General features: G+C 41.1%; 1 protein-coding gene and 1 non-coding gene across 9 annotated transcripts in view; one reads left to right on the top strand and one right to left on the bottom strand.

Annotated features, from left to right (window-relative positions):
- LOC121026811 (beta-1,4-galactosyltransferase 4) overlaps positions 1–11,985 on the bottom strand; it is a 28,756-nt gene extending 16,771 nt beyond the window's left edge. Inside the window, exons 1-3 of one of the 8 annotated variants that reach the window (XM_040469591.1) lie at positions 11,899–11,964; positions 8,239–8,351; positions 1,145–1,541 (exon numbers count right to left, since the gene is read on the bottom strand). In XM_040469591.1, coding sequence (XP_040325525.1) covers positions 1,145–1,397 — 253 coding nt within the window. In that variant the 5' untranslated portion in view covers positions 1,398–1,541; positions 8,239–8,351; positions 11,899–11,964. Of the gene's footprint in view, positions 1–1,144; positions 1,542–8,238; positions 8,352–11,581; positions 11,716–11,796 lie in introns of those variants that run through there. The other 7 variants (XM_040469595.1, XM_040469597.1, XM_040469596.1 and 4 more) reach the window with 7 other exon arrangements.
- Positions 11,986–18,206: 6,221 nt separating this feature from the next.
- Positions 18,207–18,309, top strand: LOC121026813 (small nucleolar RNA U13). Its single transcript, XR_005788455.1, has one exon. It is a non-coding gene; the product is annotated as a small nucleolar RNA U13 (small nucleolar RNA).
- Positions 18,310–21,031: the final 2,722 nt, after the last annotated feature.

Here is a 21,031-nt window from a genome sequence, read left to right on the forward strand (position 1 = left end):
CTGGAAAGAGGAAACAGTATAAGGCTCAGAGGAGTATCTGGAGAACTACAAGTGCTTTGATGTTCTGGAGAATCAGAGGTCTCATAGAATCTTTGTGGATTATATCTAATATTGCTGTGGAGCTTTTCCTCTCTAATCAATGTGTTCCACAGAACCAATTTACCATTAATTTATTTATTATTATTATTTTTTTAATGTTTATTTACTTTTGAGAGAGAGAGAGAGAGACAGAGTGCAAGCAGGGCAGAAAGAGAGGAAGACATAGAATCCCAACTAGGCTCCAGGCTCTGAGCTATCAGCACAGAGCCCAATGCCAGGCCTGAATCCATGAAACACGAGTTCATGACCTGAACTGAAGTTGGACGCTTAACCGACTGAGCCACCCAGGCACCCAAACCAATTTACTGTTAATTTAAACTGAAAGGCAAGACATCAAAGGGGAATCAGAACATACAATATATTTAAGAAATAAACACTAAAGATGACATTGAAAAACCTACTCAGTCCTGTCCCTTGACTGCATACTTCTGACCATGGGAATGCTAACAGATGTGACATGAGTGGATTTCTCCACCTGTGCCCTTATGTCCTGTGGATGCCAGGAGAAGGACATCCTCAAGCGAGCTCATTGGTCTCAGGTGGAAAAGGTAAGACATAAGGAGCAGAGCCACCAGCCTAAATCAATGCACCCCCCAGTTCATCTGGCAGACTTGTGAACGAAATACATGCCTGTGGATATGAGACTTCTGTGGCTTGATAATAAAATTGGGTATGCTCGTATAATGGAAAACTATACATCAGCAATATAGACACATCTCACAAACATACTGTTGAACAACAAAAGCCAGACACAAAAGATTACACATCGTGTTTCTAATTATGTAAAGCTTAAAAACAGGAAAAATCTAATGGATGGTGTTAGAATCTTGAAGTAAGGGTCATGACTGAAAGAAGCATGAGAACTCCCAGGGTTCCAGAAGGATTCTAGTCCTTAATTTAACATACTGATGACACAGGTATATTCATTATGTGAAACTTAACCAAGTTGTACACTTCTGATTTTTATGCTTTTCTGTATCTATAAATGTGATATTTAACTAAGAAGTTTACATAGCACTTGAAAAAAAGAAAAAAAAAAACTTACTGAGGTATGGAGACACAGAAGGGCAGTTGTTGAGGTCTGCTTCTTTCATGGATGCTTCCTGAGTCAGAGTTTTTCCCTTCCCCCAGACTAGGACCTTGTTGAAATTGGCCATGAAATCCTTTGCTTTAGGAATCTCTTGAATAGCACCCACAAAGTAGTTACTGGTGGCCCACCCAAGCACTGTCAGGCATAAGAGAAAAAGCAACAGTAACCGGAACTTGTAGGAAAGGTGGAAAGTCATGAAGAAGCCCATGTCTGTTATTACGTGAGGATTATGTCTCTTTCCACTTCACTGCAGGGGAAGCTTCGAGTTCAACTCTTGCAATCTGATGGCAAACTTGGTGACAACGGAAGATGCAATGCCTGCTTTTGTTCAGTAATTCCGCTCCAACAATCTCTGGAAGGCAATCACAAAGACATGTTGTTTCACATGGAAATCCTATCCTGAATGATTCACGTCAGTGCAAACTGAAAACCTATTCCCAGTGGATCTTGACTAACAGGAATGGGAATTCTCCAATGAGGGGTTTGAGATCAGAAAATTGGATTTCAGAGGTCGAAGGTTCCAACCAACTATACATCCCAGGAGTTACCACCCAGGCTGTCTGTCACCCAAGAGGAAAAGGCATTTCCAGATGTCGCACAGGAGGAGAGGGCAAAGAGGAAGCTGTGAAAGCCTCCTCAGTACTGAGTCGGGCACGAACCAAAATACAGCTCCCCAATTTTTTCTTTAGTGGCCCCTTCCTAGCACAGCTTTAAAAGACGGTTAGCAGGGCGCCTGGGTGGCGCAGTCGGTTAAGCGTCCAACTTCAGCCAGGTCACGATCTCGCGGTCCGGGAGTTCGAGCCCCGCGTCAGGCTCTGGGCTGATGGCTCGGAGCCTGGAGCCTGTTTCCGATTCTGTGTCTCCCTCTCTCTCTGCCCCTCCCCCGTTCATGCTCTGTCTCTCTCTGTCCCAAAATAAATAAAAAACATTGAAAAAAAAAATTAAAAAAAAAAAAAAGACAGTTAGCAACATGTAAAAATCTTGTATTTTGACTCAAAGAGAAAATAAGGAGAAAGACAAAAGCTCTTCTCTGTGACAGCTAGAAAAACACGTTCCTCAACAACAGGCATTAAAGTCCAGGATGTTGCAGCTATAAATGTTACATTCACAACAAGGCACTGGCACAGGGCACATCCCAACAGGTAAGGGTGAGGGCAAGAAACATAAGAGAAGGCCAAGACAGGAGCTCAGTAATCTGTAAGACTAACAGGTGGAACTACAGTGCAGTGTTTAAGATCAGTGGTTTGGATTTAGGCAGAAACTACAGCTCCACCACATATCAGCCATGACACCTCAAGTCCGTCACTTGACTAACTTCAGTCTCCTTACCTGTAAAATCGGGATAAAAACAGTACCTCCCTGGAGAGGTTACTGTATGACTGAACAGCCTAATGTATTAATACATAAAGTGTAGCCCATGCCTGACGCACAGCGAGCGCCAACTACGTGCTGACCACCACTGTTGTTATTGTCCTGTTACTTACATAAGGTGACTCTAAGGATGGCCAACAGGTGGACACACTGGTGGCTGCCCCAAGCACCACTCTATCATACTGTATTTCTCACTGCCAGCTGATGAACTGCCATTCTTCACGAGCATGTGGTGGAACAGTGTGAACTCACTTCTGAAAGGTCACTATCCTCTCCATTCTTGACAAAAATCCAGTTTCTGAAGCCACAAAGCTGATGGCCCACTCTGGACCATGTGAACACATTAAGGTGATGAAGGCTACTTGGCAAGTCCCCCAAGGACACAGCCAGCAATCCCCCCCCCCCCCACATGTTCTCTGCATTGCCAAAACCACATCTGCCCTCAAATTCTAAGTGTGCTATCAGAAGGGGATAGAAAATGCTAAAGCCACGGCAGCGATAATCTCCACAGCCAAAAATGCCCTCAGTTAAATGGATAGTTAAATGGAGACCAAAATATTTTCTGTGCCAAGTAATAACATGAAAACAAGTATGATCAAATCTTAAATAAAAGAAAAACAGAAATAAACTGTACATGTGTATGATTACCACTCAAACTACAGAAATAAAACTCCAGAGAGAAATCTTAGCCAAAAGCTAACGAGAACTGCATGAAGAGTAGGGATTAGCCAAGGGTACTTTTTTCTATTTTTGGAATTTTGTATGATATACTTCTGCCCTTTTATAGTGAAAATTTAGTTGTTGAATTTTGTCCGTTTTTTAAAATTAGACATAGGGATCCCTAGGTGGTAATTCAATGTGAAAAATAAAAACAAAACAATCTTAGCACCTCTTGAGATAGTCCCCTAGTTACTAAAGGGTAGAATTCCAAAAAATTAGCTCTAGGTTAGTTTGAAGGCAACCCAGAAAGCATTTCTCTCTAGATTCAACGTTATAAATGAAGATTAGATTCTTGAGTCAAGCCACAAATGAGATTTGACTCAGGAAGCAACTAAACACTATGGCCTGTGTTTAGGGTCTTGTGAAGGCATCATAAGAAATGATGCCGAAGGCAGTAATAACAGCTAATAAGAGTAATTGATTTGTGCATCTACTCTATGGCACGCGCTGAAGTGAAATCATTTGTATTAACTTACTTCGCCTCTCAACTTTGCAAGGTAAGAATCACTAGTCTCATTTTATAGAGGAGAAAAATGAAGGGAGATTAAGGAACGTGCCCTCGACCACACAATTAGTAAGTGGTGGAGTTGGGGTCTGAACCCACAAGGCCAGGCCCAAAGCCTACCTCTGACACACCCTTCACATAGGCATTTCGATCTCTTTCCTCATCTAGGTACCTGGGTGCACCCAACACAAACCCTTAGAATACGCAGGATTCCCTTTGGCAGCCCCTCTCTCTGTCAGCCTCCTGTCCCTTTCCTTGGGACTGTGTTGGCATGGCTTTCTGTATCTGTTAAGTCTACAGGTTCCTGGGGCCAATCAGACAACATTTTGGGGACTCAACTATAGGAGGCTTAACTGCTAGAATTGGCAATAGTGGTTTTTTAAAGTTTTGGTTTTTTTTTTTTTTTAAATTCCAGTGAACATACTGTGTAATATTAGTTTCAGGTATACAATACAGCGATTCAACACTTCCGTCTCAATCTTGGAAAATTTAGACTGAGAACACTGCTCTTCTAAAAGCTGCTTATGGAGGGAAAGCCCCCTGACAAGCCAAGAGATTTCTGATCACAGAGGTACTATAGTGTTAGAAGCAGAAACAAGCAGAAAGCACACAAGTCTAGCACCCCCTCCTTTTACAGAGGGAGGAAGAGTGGTTTAGAGAGATTTAAAACCTACCCAAGCAGTGGCAAGCTGGGAATAATCGCAGACTAACATAGCTAAACTGCAGCCTACAGAATTTGTCCAAAGATAAGAAATTTATTACAAAAGCAAGGAACCATTCTTAATGATTACTTCATAATTAGCCCTTCACTGCTAACTCCATTTCTTAAGACATCGATCTAGTTAAAAATAATCACTTCCCCTTTTTCCCAAGCCTGAGTGCTATCCTCAAACCAACTGTACAGGGCGCCAGCACGAAGGAAGCTCAAGTGTGAGGTCTCCTTGGTACCTGGGAGTAAACATCTGAAGTGTGAAGGGTCTCTAACACTGGTCCAAAGATCTTTCAAGAGAGATCTCCTGCCCACCCTGCTTATCAGCTGAGTGACTGAGGGCAACCCTTCTCAACAACTTTATCAAGCTATTAAACATAAAGATATATATGTACTTATCTTAAAATGTTGCTATAAGAATTTAATGAGATGTTGCACCCAAACACACCTGGTACATTCCCAGGAACGTAATAGTTATCAATCAAATCTATTTACCAATGTGATTTATGCTCAAATTTTATCAGGGTGCCAAGCAACATAATGTTAAATTTAGAATTACATTATGAAGTCCAGATAATTTTCCATTTCTCTGTAATTTATTTTTCTTTTAATCTTTTTTAACATTTATTTATTATTGAGAGACAGAGAGTGAGCATGGGAGGAGCAGAGAGGAGAGACACAGAATCTGAAGCAGGCTCCAGGCTCTGAGCTGTCAGCACAGAGCCTGACTTGGGGCTCGAACTCACAAACCGCGAGATCATGACCTGAGCTAAAGTCAGACGCTCAACCGACTGAGCCACCCAGGCACCCCTATTTTTCTTTTAATGCGTAATATATTACCTTTATGATTTAAACAAATCATGATTTTTTTTTAATTTTTTTTTTTTTTTAACGTTTATTTATTTTTTTGGGACAGAGAGAGACAGAGCATGAACGGGGGAGGGGCAGAGAGAGAGGGAGACACAGAATCAGAAACAGGCTCCAGGCTCTGAGCCATCAGCCCAGAGCCCGACGCGGGGCTCGAACTCACGGACCGCGAGATCGTGACCTGGCTGAAGTCGGACGCTTAACCGACTGAGCCACCCAGGCGCCCCAACAAATCATGATTTTTAAAAGCAAGTTCTTTCTAGGGCAGGTAACTCTGGGTTAATGTTTAGGGAACTGTCATTAGACTGGACTTATTTATAATAACATTAAGTAATTGACAGACCTTGAACCTACCCTTGAAAAGTTTCCTTTTTCAATCAAAAAACAGACAGGAAAATCATGACTCTAGACAATAAATTCAGGTAACGTGAAAGAAGTTATTTTAGAGCAAGACTCTAGAAGTCTGTCTTATAGTTCAAAATGATGAGGCTTTCAAAACTGGTGTTTCCTCCCTCTCAATTCAACCAGTCTTTTCTGAGCATCGGCTATTTTCAGGCATAGTGCTAGGCACTTAGGGGAGAAAAGGGAATTAAGGTATAGTCCTTGCACTTAGAGTTTACTTCAATCCTTTCTTAAATTTCAATGAGTCTTTTGTTTTATTTTTTTTATTTTTTTTTTTTTCAACGTTCTTATTTTATTTTTGGGACAGAGAGAGACAGAGCATGAACGGGGGAGGGGCAGAGAGAGAGAGGGAGACACAGAATCGGAAACAGGCTCCAGGCTCTGAGCCATCAGTCCAGAGCCCGACGCGGGGCTCGAACTCACGGACCGCGAGATCGTGACCTGGCTGAAGTGGGACGCTTAACCGACTGCGCCACCCAGGCGCCCCAGAGTCTTTTGTTTTAAAATATGCCAGCCCCACCCCTGAAAATGGAGGAATAGATGAAATAAGATTGGCAAAATATTGAGATGTATTGAATTAGCTGATAGGTACCCAAGGGTTCATTTTGCTTTCCTCTCTACTTTTGTGTATGCTTGAACTTTTCCATAATAATGAAAGAAAAAATCTGGCAAGGAAGATAAGCTATAACTAAAGATAAATCAGCATTTATGCTAGGTATCATTTTTGGAGAATCTCTACACATACAAATCTCTGTACCACAGGGGATGGAGGGAGAATACTAGGTGCAGTCCACAAATATTTACTAAACATTTATGCACCAGAAGAAAGGGTGTGGTCTTCATTTAGCAGCCAAGAGTGCCAAGTCAGAGTTCTAAACCCAGCTGTTTTCCAAACCCATCTGGTCGTCCTTTAAGGACAGAGCCTCTCAGGGCACGGCCCCAGGCACATGATCCTACTCCCATAGGCCTCTCTGGAGCAGCAGCAGGGGAACGGCTGGTACTATGCTACTCGTTTTACTCTCGCAGAGTTCCTGAGAGCTGAGTGTCTGCACACATGTTGTCCTACCTTCTTTGGGCCTCTGGTATTCGTTCTTCTATTTATAGCTCCCTTACCTGGCTGCTAAGTGATCGCTGCCCAGACCCTGAAGAAGCAATGATTCCCCTGGTTGGGGGTAAGAATGGGATAGAAATGATGACAGCCACTTACAAGCACAAGCCATTTAAACTCAGAGCCTGAGCCCCTAATTGTAAGCTCCAAAATTGTGAGCATTTAAGCAAGAAAATGACGATGGCATTGCATGTTAACCCACAGAATACAATGAAGAGTCCACAGTGATACAAATGATCAGATAAACAAATGGGAGGAAAAAGGGCAGCTCTTTCTTATAGGAAACTCTCAATTAATAAGGAAGCAGGAGGTAGAAAAAAATCACTAGGCAAACACCACTGCAACAACTGCTGCAGACAAGATCCATCAATGAGAATTAAAATTAGTGGATGAAAAGTTGAGGATAAACAGAGTTTGCATAGTCTCAAGTATCTCCCCCAAGATAATTATTAGTTGCAAAGGGAAAGACAATAACTTCACAGCAGAGTAACATAGATTTCACCCTAAGTGATCAGGTTTAGTATCATCAGTGTTAAGACCTATCAACCTCATGAATCAGTGATATATTGAACTCCACAAAATAACCAGTACTCTCCAAAAGGGTCAAAATAATGAAGGACAAGGAAAAACTGAGAAACTATCTCAGATGGAAAAGACAAAGGAAAAATAACTAAATGCAATGTAGATCCTGGATAGACTATGGGAACAACAACAAAAAATTATTAGCAGGAAAATTGATGAAATCCAAATAAAATCTGTAGTCTAGTTAATAGTACCGATAATTGAACCATGCTTATGTAATGGTCTAATATTAGGGGAGGTTGAGTGATTTCTCTGTACCATTTTTGCAACTCCTCTCTAAGTCTAAAATTAATTAAAAATTAAAAGTTAAAATTTTAAAAGTCAGAAACTGAGCAAAACCCAAGTCAATATACTGCAGTTAAGTTAACTTAATTCTCAAAGAGAACCATTGTCTTTTGTATTCCTGGACCTCAAAATGACCTGACACATAGCAGGTGCTGAATTTGGTAAATAATCAGTGACCTTCTAGAGTAGACTAGTTGAAATACATAAGGACATACCATAATCCCAGGCTACTACTAAAAACAGATGAGAAGGCAGGAGGAGAAGGAAAAATAAAGATTAATAAAGAAGAGAAAAAATTAAATGGGTCTCAAATTCCATTTGGGGAATGTTTTAAAAACTGAAAAAGGCTCACCCCCATGCTGGCTCCCCTCAGGTAACTAACACCAACACTCTTCTAAGAGTAATGAGCCCCATCTCTAATAAATGGCACTTCCTCTCAGTCATGCCCACGGCCTCCTGCTCCTTTGCCATTGAGTATTCAAAAGCAGTGCCTCTCTCACCTGATTCTGAAAGGAATTGCTGCTTAGACCATCCCTTCCATCCGGAATTCACAGAGCACACAGGAGCAGTGTCTCGCACTCTAGGCAAGAGCTTCCAGATGGTCCTGCAGTAACTGTTTCACGGTAAGAGTCACCACAAAACAATCAGGAAACAAGCAGTAAATTTAACTAGCAAAGGACTGATGTTGTTTTATATAGTAAATGTTATATAGCATAACAGAGTCTGTAAGAATTTCTGATGGGGGCTTTGAATGGAGATTCATTGTGTATGTCTGTGTCAAGTTCAGGTATCCCAGAGAACCCTGCAGGGGGGTCAGTCAGAGTTCCCTTTCTGCAGTCCTTAGGGGCACACCAATGAGAAGGTTTGAGAAGGCCTAAGGTAGTGGAAAAAACAAAGGCTCTGAAGTCACAAAGAGCTGAGTTCAAATCCTGTTACCAGATGCATGAATGGCTTTCGGCAAGTGACCTAAATTTCTGAGTCTGTTTTGCTATTTATTTAAAAAGCATGTTTAATACATGGTTCCAGGAATGCCTCTTACCAAATATGGCGGGGAATGTTAAAATTGAAGATTGCTGGGCCCTGCTCCAGAGTTAATGGGTCAGAACAGCTGGGCCTGGGACTCAGGAAAATGATTTTTTTTTTAATTCAAAAATTGTTTTAATGTTTATTTTTGAGAGAGAGACAGAGAGAGAGAGAGAGAGAGAGAGAGAGAGAGAGCGCATGCACAAGTTGGGGAGGGGCAGAGAGAGAGAGTGGGAGACACAGAACATGAAGCAGGCTCCAGGCTCTTGAGCTGTCAGCACAGAGCCCAATGCTTGGCTTGAACCACAGACCAAGAGATCATGGCCTGAGCCAAAGTCAGCCGCTTAATTAACCGACTAAGCCACCCAGCCTCTGGGAAAATGAATTTTTAACAAGTTCCCCAAGTGACTTTTCTACCTATTAAAATTTGAGAACCACTGAAATAAGAGAATGAACCTAGAAGGCAATAGATCCTTTACAAATGTTAATTTTCCTTCTAGTGAGGAAAAGTAGTGAGAAGATATGTGAAAATGAGATTTTAAAATGCATTTGAATAGCTTTTAACTCCATCACTTTATTCTAAGGAAATAATCAGAAAGGCAGACCACAATATTCAAGCCAACATTATACAAATAAACAAAAATTGAAAAGAATTAGAATGTTAATGATATAGAGCTGATTTAATTAATTATGGTAACTCCATATGCCAGAACATATGCTTTTATAAAAAGGTGTTTAAAAAACTTAACTACACGCGAAGGTGCTCATGATAGCAAACTGGAAAAAAAAACCAGAATATAAAAATGTACACAGAATACAATTCCAGTTATTCCCTAAATGTATGGTGTGCATTTGTCTTTTACATATACATATATATATATATATATATACACATATATATATATACACATACACATATATGTGTGTATGTGTGTGTGTGTTTGTGTCAGAAAGAATGACTGGTGGTTGTTTGTTAATTATAGGATTTGGGAAATTGTTTTTTCCCATATGTTCTAATTGTTCTAAAATGGGGTTTGTGGGAGGCCTAGGTGGCTCAGTTGGCTAAGTGTCCAACTTGGGCTCAGGTCATGACTCACAGTTCGAACCCTGCATCAGGCTCTGTGCTGACAGCTTGGAGCCTGGAGCCTGTTTCAGATTCTCTGTCTCCCGTTCTCTCTTCCCCTCCCCCATTCATGCTCTCTCTCTCCAAAATAAATAAATAAATAAACAAACATCAAAAACTTAAAAAATAAATTAAGTGGGGTTTTTGTGATCAGAAACATTTTTTTTCTAATACAATGACTATATAGATTTCCTTCAAAATACATTAAAATTTATAGGTAACACAATAGATAGATAGTTGTACAAGATACAAGACTGTAACCTTCAGCTCTATAAGTTTGGCAGCATTCACATAACTTTTAAGGAAATCTGTTCTAAAGAGGCCCCAACAAGCCCAAATCTGAAAGAAAAAACTCAGAGGCTGTCAATAATTCTCAGTGCCACAAGAAAATCCTGTGATCTCTGTTTGAAATTCCTATCCCTAGGCTCTACTCCCAGAGATTTTTATTTCAAAGGTCTAAGTGAGGTCAGGGCATCCATATTCCATATTTTCAATAGGAACTTAGGTATGTTTGAGAAACCACTGTCCCTTGACGACTTAAAAAAGAGAACAAACCCACCACTGACTTGCTTTTGATGTTTCCACTCTGAATAAAAAATCTTCAAAGAAATGATTAGTGCTCAGATCATTTGCATGCATCTCTGGAAAAAGCACCCATTATTATTAGCTCAGTTTAAAGTAGATACCAAACACTTATTTGATGTGGCACATAAAACACAATATCAGAGCTAGTTTTACTGCCCCCCCCCAAGATTATGTGGTCAAACAGGTCAATATTTCTAACAGATGTTTCTAATCTGATCAAGGCATAGATCTTCTCTCCCAATAATGCACAACGACAGGAACCTGAACATTTTTGCAATTTCGTGGGGGTTAAAGGCCAACCAGAAAATAAAATTCCAAAAAGATAAACTATGGTCCAATCAAGCATTATCTCCTCGCCCTAGAGTCACATTCCAGAACTCCTGCCCAGCCCTCCGGCCTAGGATAGCCTTCTCCCCCTCTTTTTAAGCCCAGTCTCTTAGCCTGGACCCTGAATAATACTGATGCCTGGACTTTCTTGCATCCCTAACATGTTACCTTCCTTTAAATTAAAAAAATTCAGAAATTAAAACACACACACACACACACACACACACACACACACACACACACACACCTCCTGAACCCTCAAATTACTATCTTCTTGCTCCTCCTTTTGATCACCAAAGGGCTGCAAAGCGCTTCCTGAGCCCTGGCCACCGTCCCCATCCCTCTCCCACTCTTGAACACTATGCAACCCAGCACACACCCACTTTGTTTGTAACTGCTCTCCAAGGCTAGCAATCCAAAGGCCTTTTCTCAGTCCCAATCCTCCTAGATTTTTCTATTCTTTTCAAACTAGAGACAGCCTTTATCTTCTAATGGAAGCCGATCAACAGACACTGATCGACAGACGGGGGAGGAGGGGGGGGGGGATGGCCTGAGAGCCCACTCCGGGCAGGCGTCTCTGAAGTACTTTAAAAGCCAGGTGACTCTCACAACTCTCCGGCGCCAGCAGGCCGCAGGCTGGGATCAGCTGATCGGTTTCCTAGGAGAAACCCTGGGAGAGAGGGCTCTAAGGAGGAAGGGGCTTTCTCACGTTGATGTGCCCGCGGGGAAAGAGGTGCTGGGGGACGACCCCAGATTCGTGAGACCACCCCTCAACCTCTCCCTACCTGGCAGCATCTGGCCCGGCTTCCCCGCCGGCAGCAGAGGGAGCGCCGCGGAGGTGCTCGCACCTGAGCCGGTGCCTCCCGCCAGGCTCGGCCTCCGCAGGCCCCCTGGCCGACCTCACCGCTCGGACTCGGGCAGGACCGCCCCACCGAGCCAGGCCGCGCCGCGCTGCGCTGCGCCCGCCCCACCGCGCGCCCAGACCCAAAGCGGTACCTACCCCGGTGCGCCCCACGGCGGTGCCCACCAGGAGCCCGCCGCCGCCCTCCGCACCGGACTGCGCGTCCCGGGCGCCTGCGGAGCCAAGGCCCGGCGCACTCACGGTAGACGCGGCCGCGGCCAGCACCGCCGGGAGAAGGGGAGGAGGCATGAGGGCCCATGGGGACCGCCCCCGCCACCCCAGAGGAGGTTCCCGAACGCAGGCTCCGCCCCCCGCGTCCGCCCCGAGAGTCCGGTCCTCCGGGCCTCGCGGGCTGGTCTGCCAGTTTCTCCGTTAGCGTGGCGCTCCACCCCAAGCCGGCCGGACCCCACCCGGGCAGTGGAAGAACGAGGAGGGAGAAAGAGGGGTGGACATCTTGTCTTTTGGAAGATCTAAAGCCTGGTGCCGGTAATACTGAGCTAGGTGCTGGGCGCTTCCCAGATTCACCCCGTAAATGCTCACAAAGCATTGGCTCGTTCAAAAAGGGGTTCTGGTTTTACAGAACAGGAAACTGAGGCTTCAGAGGTTAGTAAACTTACCTTACATCACCTGACAGGATTCAGCTTTCTCAACTACGTAATGTACCAATTCACCTGCCTTCCCATTTCGCAGGACGATTGAAAATATTAACTGAATAAATTATTCGAAATCCTAATATCTTCAAAGATATTATTACGGAAGGTCAAGACAGAATGATGTTTATACTAAAGATTTAAGTAAAAAATCATCCTGGGTTCTGCTTAGGCAGGCAGGATAGCAGGCCAGATTCTCCAGGACACCCACCACTGACAAGAAACTAAGAGATTCTCCAAGAATTACCCCAACCCAAAAGGAACAAACCGTGGGAAGAACCAGCACTGGGTCATTGACCTCTGAGCACCGGGCTTTGCTTGAGAGCACGTGGAGAGTTTCTGCTGACACTGTGATCTGGGACTGGAAGAAGGAAACCCAAACATGAGGCTTTAAAGAGTTACCAAGTTCCCTGTGTTCTAAGCAGAAGCAATAAAAACAAAAAAAAAACAAAAAACCGCACTCTGGAGGACGCTTCTTTGATTCAGTCCCATAAGATTCATGCAAATGCAAGTTAATGACAAAATCCCGAAACACAGGAGGTCACACATAAGTGACAGTCAGCAGAACTGATACACAATAGATTAAGGGCTTCTCTAACACAGAATACAAACCTTTTGTTTGTTTTTTGTTTTTTTAATTTAAAGGAAAAGAAAAAAAGAACATCCTTGGCGATTACTTACCAATTATGATGGAGATAGAGTGCCAGTACATTGGAGAAATCTGGCAGATACCACCTTAATCAAGTACTCAAAGTTAAGTTCACCAGTAGTACAAATTGGCATCACAGATGAGGTGGTGTTCTAAGAACATGACATCACCTTTATTGTATTCCAAATACAGAACTGGAATTTAATCACAAGGAAACAGATAAGCCCAAATTATGGGACAGTCTACAAAACGACTGGTCTGTACACCTCAGATATTTCAGTGTCATAAAAGACAAAAAAAAAAAAAAAACTGTTTCAGGGGTGCCTGGGTAGCTCAGTCAGTTAAGCATCTGACTTCAGCTCAGGTCATGATCTCACGGTTTGTGAGTTTGAACCCCACGTCCGGCTCTGTGCTGATAGCTCAGAGCCTGGAGCCTGCTTCAGATTCTGTGTCTTCCCCTCTCTCTCCTCCTCCCATGCTCACGCTTTGTCTCTCTCTGTCTCTCAATAATAAGCATTAAAAAAAAATTAAAAAAACAAAAACAAAACTGTTTCAGATTAAAGACTGTTCCTAGCCCAATGAGACTAAGGAGATTTGACATCTGAATTTCTGGATTGAAAAAAGTTGCTGGAAAGTATATTATTGAGACAACTGGAAATGAATATGTACAATGTGATAGATTTTTTTTTTAATTTTTTTTCAACGTTTATTTATTTTTGGGACAGAGAGAGACAGAGCATGAACGGGGGAGGGGCAGAGAGAGAGGGAGACACAGAATCGGAAACAGGCTCCAGGCTCTGAGCCATCAGCCCAGAGCCTGACGCGGGGCTCAAACTCACGGACCGCGAGATCGTGACCTGGCTGAAGTCGGACGCTTAACCGACTGCGCCACCCAGGTGCCCCCAATGTGATAGATTTAAAACAACCTGTAATTCTTTGACATTCCTCTGGCTGAGAAATGGGGACATATTTCTCCTTTTAAATCTGGGCTGGCCTAACGGAATGGGAAAAGATATTTGCAAATGACATATCGGACAAAGGGCTAGTATCCAAAATCTATAAAGAGCTCACCAAACTCCACACCCGAAAAACAAATAAACCAGTGAAGAAATGGGCAGAAAACATGAATAGACACTTCTCTAAAGAAGATATCCGGATGGCCAACAGGCACATGAAAAGATGCTCAACATGACTCCTCATCAAGGAAATACAAATAAAAACCACACTCAGATATCACATATCACCTCATGCCAGTCAGAGTGGCCAAAATGAACAAATCAGGAGACTATAGATGCTGGAGAGGATGTGGAGAAACGGGAACCCTCTTGCACTGTTGGCGGGAATGCAAATTGGTGCAGCCACTCTGGAAAACAGTGTGGAGGTTCCTCAAAAAATTAAAAATAGACCTACCCTATGACCCAGCAATAGCACTGCTAGGAATTTACCCAAGGGATACAGGAGTACTGATGCATAGGGGCACTTGGACCCCAATGTTTATAGCAGAACTCTCAACAATAGCCATATTATGGAAAGAGCCTAAATGCCCATCAACTGATGAATGGATAAAGAAATTGTGGTTTATATACACAATGGAGTACTACGTGGCAATGAGAAAGAATGAAATATGGCCCTTTGTAGCAACATGGATGGAACTGCAGAGTGAAATGAGTGAAATGAGCCATACAGAGAAAGACAGATACCATATGTTTTCACTCTTATGTGGATCCTGAGAAACGTAACAGAAACCCATGGGGGAGGGGAAGGAAAAAAAAAAAGAGGTTAGAGTGGGAGAGAGCCAAAGCATAAGAGACTCTTAAAAACTGAGAACAAACTGAGGGTTGATGGGGGGTGGGAGGGAGAGGAGGGTGGCTGATGGGTATTGAGGAGGGCACCTTTCGGGATGAGCACTGGGTGTTGTATGGAAACCAATTTGACAATAAACTTCATATATTGAAATCAATCAATCAATCAATCAATCAATATGGGCTGGCCTGTCACTGCTTTTACAAATGGAATAGAGTGAAAGTCAAGGGATGCCAATCCTGAACCCAACCTTTATTTTATTTTATTTTTTTCTGAGCTCAATCTTTAAAAGGCAATTTCTGCTTCTTCTACTTATACTCTTTCCTGAATTTGATCATTGTATTGTTGTTATATAGGAAAGTGATTTTATTCTTAAGATTTAGTTAATGATTAGCTATCACGATGTCTGCAATTTCTCTCCCATAGTTCAATTAAAGTGTGTGTGTGAGAGAGAGAGTGAGAAAGCAAGCGTGCACAAATGTGGCAAAATGTTAACAACTGATGAATCTAGATGAAGTGTATACAGGTGTTCCCTGAATAATTTTTACAACTTTTCTAAGCCTTCATATTTTCCCCCAAAAAAGTTAAAAGAGAAAGGATTAAATCTCAAAGAGGGGGGAAAAAAGCAATGACTAGACTTCTCTTTTTGGCCAAGATGAACACACAAGGACCATCCCACCCAAAGTATCTAAAACAAACAAACAAAAAAACAGACAAAATATCTAAAACAACAGTTTTTAAGGTACTCTATATAAAGCAATGGAGGACAGTGATCTCTGAAAGACAGGAAACTGACAAGGTGAGTCCTACAACTGCCCCAGCTTGCTACTTTGAGAGTTTCCAAGCATGGCAGAAGGAAGAGAAAGTTGAGACAGAGTCTGGCAGACTCCCTGAGTTCAGAAAACAGACCCTAGAGTCCAGGGAGACAGAAGCAGCTAGAGCTCACAGGACAGAATAACAGAAAAAAGACAGCTTCACAGAAACAGAATACTGGACAGATCTGCAGAGAGTCCTCCCTCAACTATTTCTGATCAGTGTATGCATCTAAGGAAATGGTCCTAGGCCAGAGAAAGAACCACCTGTAAAGATTAGAGGGAAGCGTTCTTGTCATTCACATTGGGCTAGGAACAGTGCCTATTTCAATCAGGCTGGAAAAACTCAAAATTTACAAGGCACTGGGTAGAGTATTCAGGAAGGTCTTGCCTCAGTAGTGGAGAAGCAGCCCTACAATGAGCACCGCTCCAGACCTACCTGGCATCCAAACAAAGATTACCAGCTATACAAAAAGTCAAGAAAATACAACTGATAGGGGGAAAAAGAATTAGTGAAAAGCAATCCAGAACTGACACAGATGTTAGCATTAACAGAAAAGAACATTAAGACGGTTATTATAACTGTATGGTATATATTAAAAAAAGTAGAGTCACAGAAAATATTAAGGAAGACCCAAATGAAATGAAATGAAACGAAAATGAAAAATGAAAAATAAAATGCATGACAATATCAAATAGGCCAGGAGGGGATAAATGAAAGAATATATTGTAAGGTTCTTATATTACGTATGAAGAGGCATAATATCACTTTAAGGCAGACTATGATAGATAAATATAAACCCTTAAGCAATCACTAACATATCAAAATGAAGAATTATAATTAATAAAGCAACAAAGGAGATAAAATCATATCAAAAAGAGGGGCGCCTGGGTGGCTCAGTCGGTTGAGCGTCCGACTTCAGCTCAGGTCATGATCTCGCGGTCCGCGAGTTCGAGCCCCGCATCGAGCTATGGGCTGATGGCTCAGAGCCTGGAGCCTGCTTCCGATTCTGTGTCTCCCTCTCTCTCTGCCCCTCCCCCATTCATGCTGTGTCTCTCTCTGTCTCAAAAATAAATAAACATTAAAAAAAAATCATATCAAAAAGAAACTTGATTAGTCCAAACGAAGGTAGAAAACTAGGAATGGGCAACAAATAACAGGTGGGACAAATAGAAAAAAATAGCAAAAGGAGATACTCAAATCTAACCACATTAATAATCAAATTAAATATAAATGGTGTAAATAGCCTGATTAAAAGGCATAGCTTATCAGGTTGAATAAAAAAGCAAGACCCAACTATATGCTGCCTACAAAAAGTGCACTTTAAATATGAAGATGATGTAACAAATAGGTTAAAAGTGAAAGGATGGAAAGAGAGAAACCACGCTAACACTAGCTGAAAGAAAATGAGATCAATTACTTCAAAATCAAACAAAATACATTTCAGACCAAAGAATATTTCCAGGGATAAAGAAGGTCATTTTATCATTATAAGGATAAAGGATCAATTCATCAAGAGAAATAACAATCTGAAACATTTATGAACCTAATAACAGTACCTCAAAATACATGAAGTTAAAACTGATAGAACTGCACAAAGAAATAGATGACTCCATAATTATAGTCAGAGATTTTTTTTTCAACGTTTTTTTATTTATTTTTTGGGACAGAGAGAGACAGAGCATGAACGGGAGAGGGAGACACAGAATGGGAAACAGGCTCCAGGCTCCGAGCCATCAGCCCAGAGCCTGACGCGGGGCTCGAACTCCCGGACCGCGAGATCGTGACCTGGCTGAAGTCGGACGCTTAACCGACTGCGCCACCCAGGCGCCCCTAGTCAGAGATTTTAACACTACTCAATAATTGCTAGACCACGTATGCAGAAAATCAGTATGGATATAGAAAATTTTAAAAACTAATCACTTGACCTGATTGACTTTTGTAAAACACCTAACAATAGCAGAATACACATTCTTCTCAAGTGCACAAAGAACTATTCTGGGTCACAAGACTCAATAAAATACAATAGGATTTAAGTCATACAACCTATGTTCTCTGACCACAGAAAAATTAAATTAGAAATCAATAACTAAAAGATCCTTGGAAAATCCCCCAGTATTTGGAAACCAAACAATACCTTTCTTTATAACTGGGAGATTAAAGAAAAAATCAAAGGAGGAATTTTAAAAGTATTTGCAACTGAATGAAAATGAAAACAACATATCAGGATTTGTAGATGTGATTAACGCATTACTTAAGGGAAAACCTACAACACTAAATGTCTATATTAAGAAAAAGAAAACTTTCAAATCAATGATCTCAGCTTCTACCTTACAAAACTAGAAAAGAAAGAGCAAATCAGACATAAAGCAGAAAAAAGGAATAATAAAGACCAAGGCAGAATTCAATGAAATAGAAAAGAAGAAAACAATAGAATCAAATAAAGCAAAGGCTGGTTCTTTCAGAAAAATCAGTAAAATGGATTAAGCTTTAGCCAGACTAATCAGGAAAAAAAGTAAAAAGATAAATTATCAATAACAGGAATGCAGAGTTGATATCACCACATATTCTGTAGGTATTAAGAATAAAAATAGATCCTTTTGTAAGTCATAAGTGTGATAATTGATGTTCATGCTGTTTTGTGACATGTGCCTCCTTCAAACCTTGTAACAACTGCAGTGTATTGTCCATCTCATGTGAAAAAAACAAACAAGAAAAAGGGGGTAAAAATAGATTATTATGAATAGTAATAACTTTATGCCAATAAATTTCACAACCTAGATAAAATGGAAAAACTCCTTGAAAGAAAGAACTTACCATAGCTCACACAAAAATAAATAGATAACTTAAAAAGCCCTATATCTGTTAAAGAAATTGAAATTGTACTTAAAAGCCTTTCCACATGGAAAATTTCAGGCCCACATAGCTAGAAGTAATAATATTAGCTCTATAGAAATTATAGAGGGGCACCTGTGTGGCTCAGTCAGTTAAGCATCCAACTTTGGCTCAGGTCATGATCTCACAGTTTGTGGGTTCGAGCCCCGATTCAGGCTCTGTGCTGACAGCTCGGAGCCTGAAGCCTCCTTTGGATTCTGTGTCTCCCTCTCTCTTTGCCCCTCCCCAGCTTGCACTCTGTCTCTCTCTACCTCTCTCTCTCTCTCAAAAATAAACATTAAAAAAATAAAGAAATTAGTGTCTGTGCTAATACTAATTCTATAGAAGGAAGAAGTAATACTAATTCTACACAAGAGTTTCCAAAGAAATTGAAGAAGAGGGAGTACTTCCCAACTCATTCTATGCGGCCAGTATCACCCCAACTCCAAACCCAGACAAAGATATTACAGGAAACAAAACTACAGACTAATATCTCTCATGTACTAGAAGCAAAAAATCTAAACAAAATTTTAGCAAATTGAACTCAACGGTATAAAAAAGGATAACATAATATAACCAAGTGGGTGTGTTTGCCCCCAAAATGCAGAATTGTTTTACTGTTCAAAAATCAAACAGTAGGGAATGCAAACTGGTACAGCCACTCTGGAAAACAGTGTGGAGGCTCCTCAAAATATTAAAAATAGACCTACCCTATGACCCAGCAATAGCACTGCTAGGAATTTACCCAAGGGAAACAGGAGTACTGATGCATAGGGGCACTTGGACCCCAATGTTTATAGCAGCACTCTCAACAATAGCCAAATAATGGAAAGAGCCTAAATGTCCATCAACTGATGAATGGATAAAGAAATTGTGGTTTGTATACACAATTGAGTACTACGTGGCAATGAGAAAGAATGAAATCTGGCCTTTTGTAGCAACGTGGATGGAACTGGAGTGTTATGCTAAGTGAAATAAGTCATACAGAGAAAGACAGATACCATATGTTTTCACTTTTATGTGGATCCTGAGAAACTTAACAGAAGACCATGGAGGAGGGGAAGGAAAAAAAAAAAAAAGTTAGAGAGGGAGGGAGCCAAACCATAAGAGACTCTTAAAAACTGAGAACAATCTGAGGATTGATGGGGGGTGGGAGGGAGGGGGGGGTGATATGTATTGAGGAGGGCACCTGTTGGGATGAGCCCTGGGTGTTGTATGGAAACCAATTTGACAATAAATTTCATATTTAAAAAAAAATCAAACAGTAATTCATCATATTAGCAAACCAAAGGAGAAAAACCATATAATCATCTCAATAGGTGCAAACACTGCATTTGACAAAATCTAATATTTATTTCTAATAAAAATTCTTGGCAAGCTAGGAGTATGATGAAACTTCTTCAACCTGATAAAAGACATTTATAAAATACTGACAGCTAACATCACATTCATTGGTTAAAGACTGAATACTCTCCCACTAAGATCAAGAACAAGATAGGGGGATGTCTTCTATCACCACTTTTATTCAATATTGTATATAGATACAAAAACTCTAAACATAATTTCAATAAATTTAACAATATGTAAAAAGGATACTACATCGTGACCAAGTGAGATTCATCCCAAGAGGAATTCAACCCTTCAAAAATCAACCAATTTAATTCTTTTTTGCAAACTAAAAAGAAAACCCAGGTGAAATCATATTTCTAAAAAATAAATAAAAGGAGTCCATATTGAAGAAAGAAGAAAAACTGTCTTTTCATAAATAACATGATTATCTCTGTAGAAATTTCAGTGCAATATACAAAACTGCCACAAAAACTAATAAACTTAGGGAGGCACAAGATACAAGATTGATACACAAAAATGAATTGAATTTCTATATATTGGCAATGAACAATTAAAAATTGAAATTTGAAGATAGCATGAAAAAATAATGAAAGACTTAAGGATAAATGTGACAAAAGATGTGAAAAATCTTTTTTTTAAAAACTACTTCATTGACAAATGATTGACATACAAAAAGGTATACATGTTCAATGTGCACAACTTGGTGAGTTTCAGGTGTGGCTGTTTTTTTGTTTTTTTGTTTTTTTTTTTAATTTACATCCTAGTTAGTTAGCACGTAGTGCAACAATGATTTCAGGAGTAGATCCCTCAATGCCCCTTACCCATTTAAAACATCCCCCCCGGGGCACCTGGGTGGCGCAGTCGGTTAAGCGTCCGACTTCAGCCAGGTCACGATCTCGCGGTCCGTGAGTTCGAGCCCCGCGTGGGGCTCTGGGCTGATGGCTCAGAGCCTGGAGCCTGTTTCCGATTCTGTGTCTCCCTCTCTCTCTGCCCCTCCCCCGTTCATGCTCTGTGTCTCTCTGTCCCAAAAATAAATAAACGTTGAAAAAAAAATAAAATAAATAAAAACAATAAAACATCCCCCCCTCCCATAACCTCTCCAACAACCCTCTGTTTGTACTCCATATTTAAGAGTCTCTTATGTTTTGTCCCCCTCCCTATTTTTATATTATTTTTGTTTCCTTTCCCTTATGTT

Source organism: Herpailurus yagouaroundi, unplaced genomic scaffold, assembly GCF_014898765.1.
Source record: "Herpailurus yagouaroundi ecotype Mexico unplaced genomic scaffold, PumYag 162525, whole genome shotgun sequence".
NCBI lineage: Eukaryota > Metazoa > Chordata > Mammalia > Carnivora > Felidae > Herpailurus > Herpailurus yagouaroundi.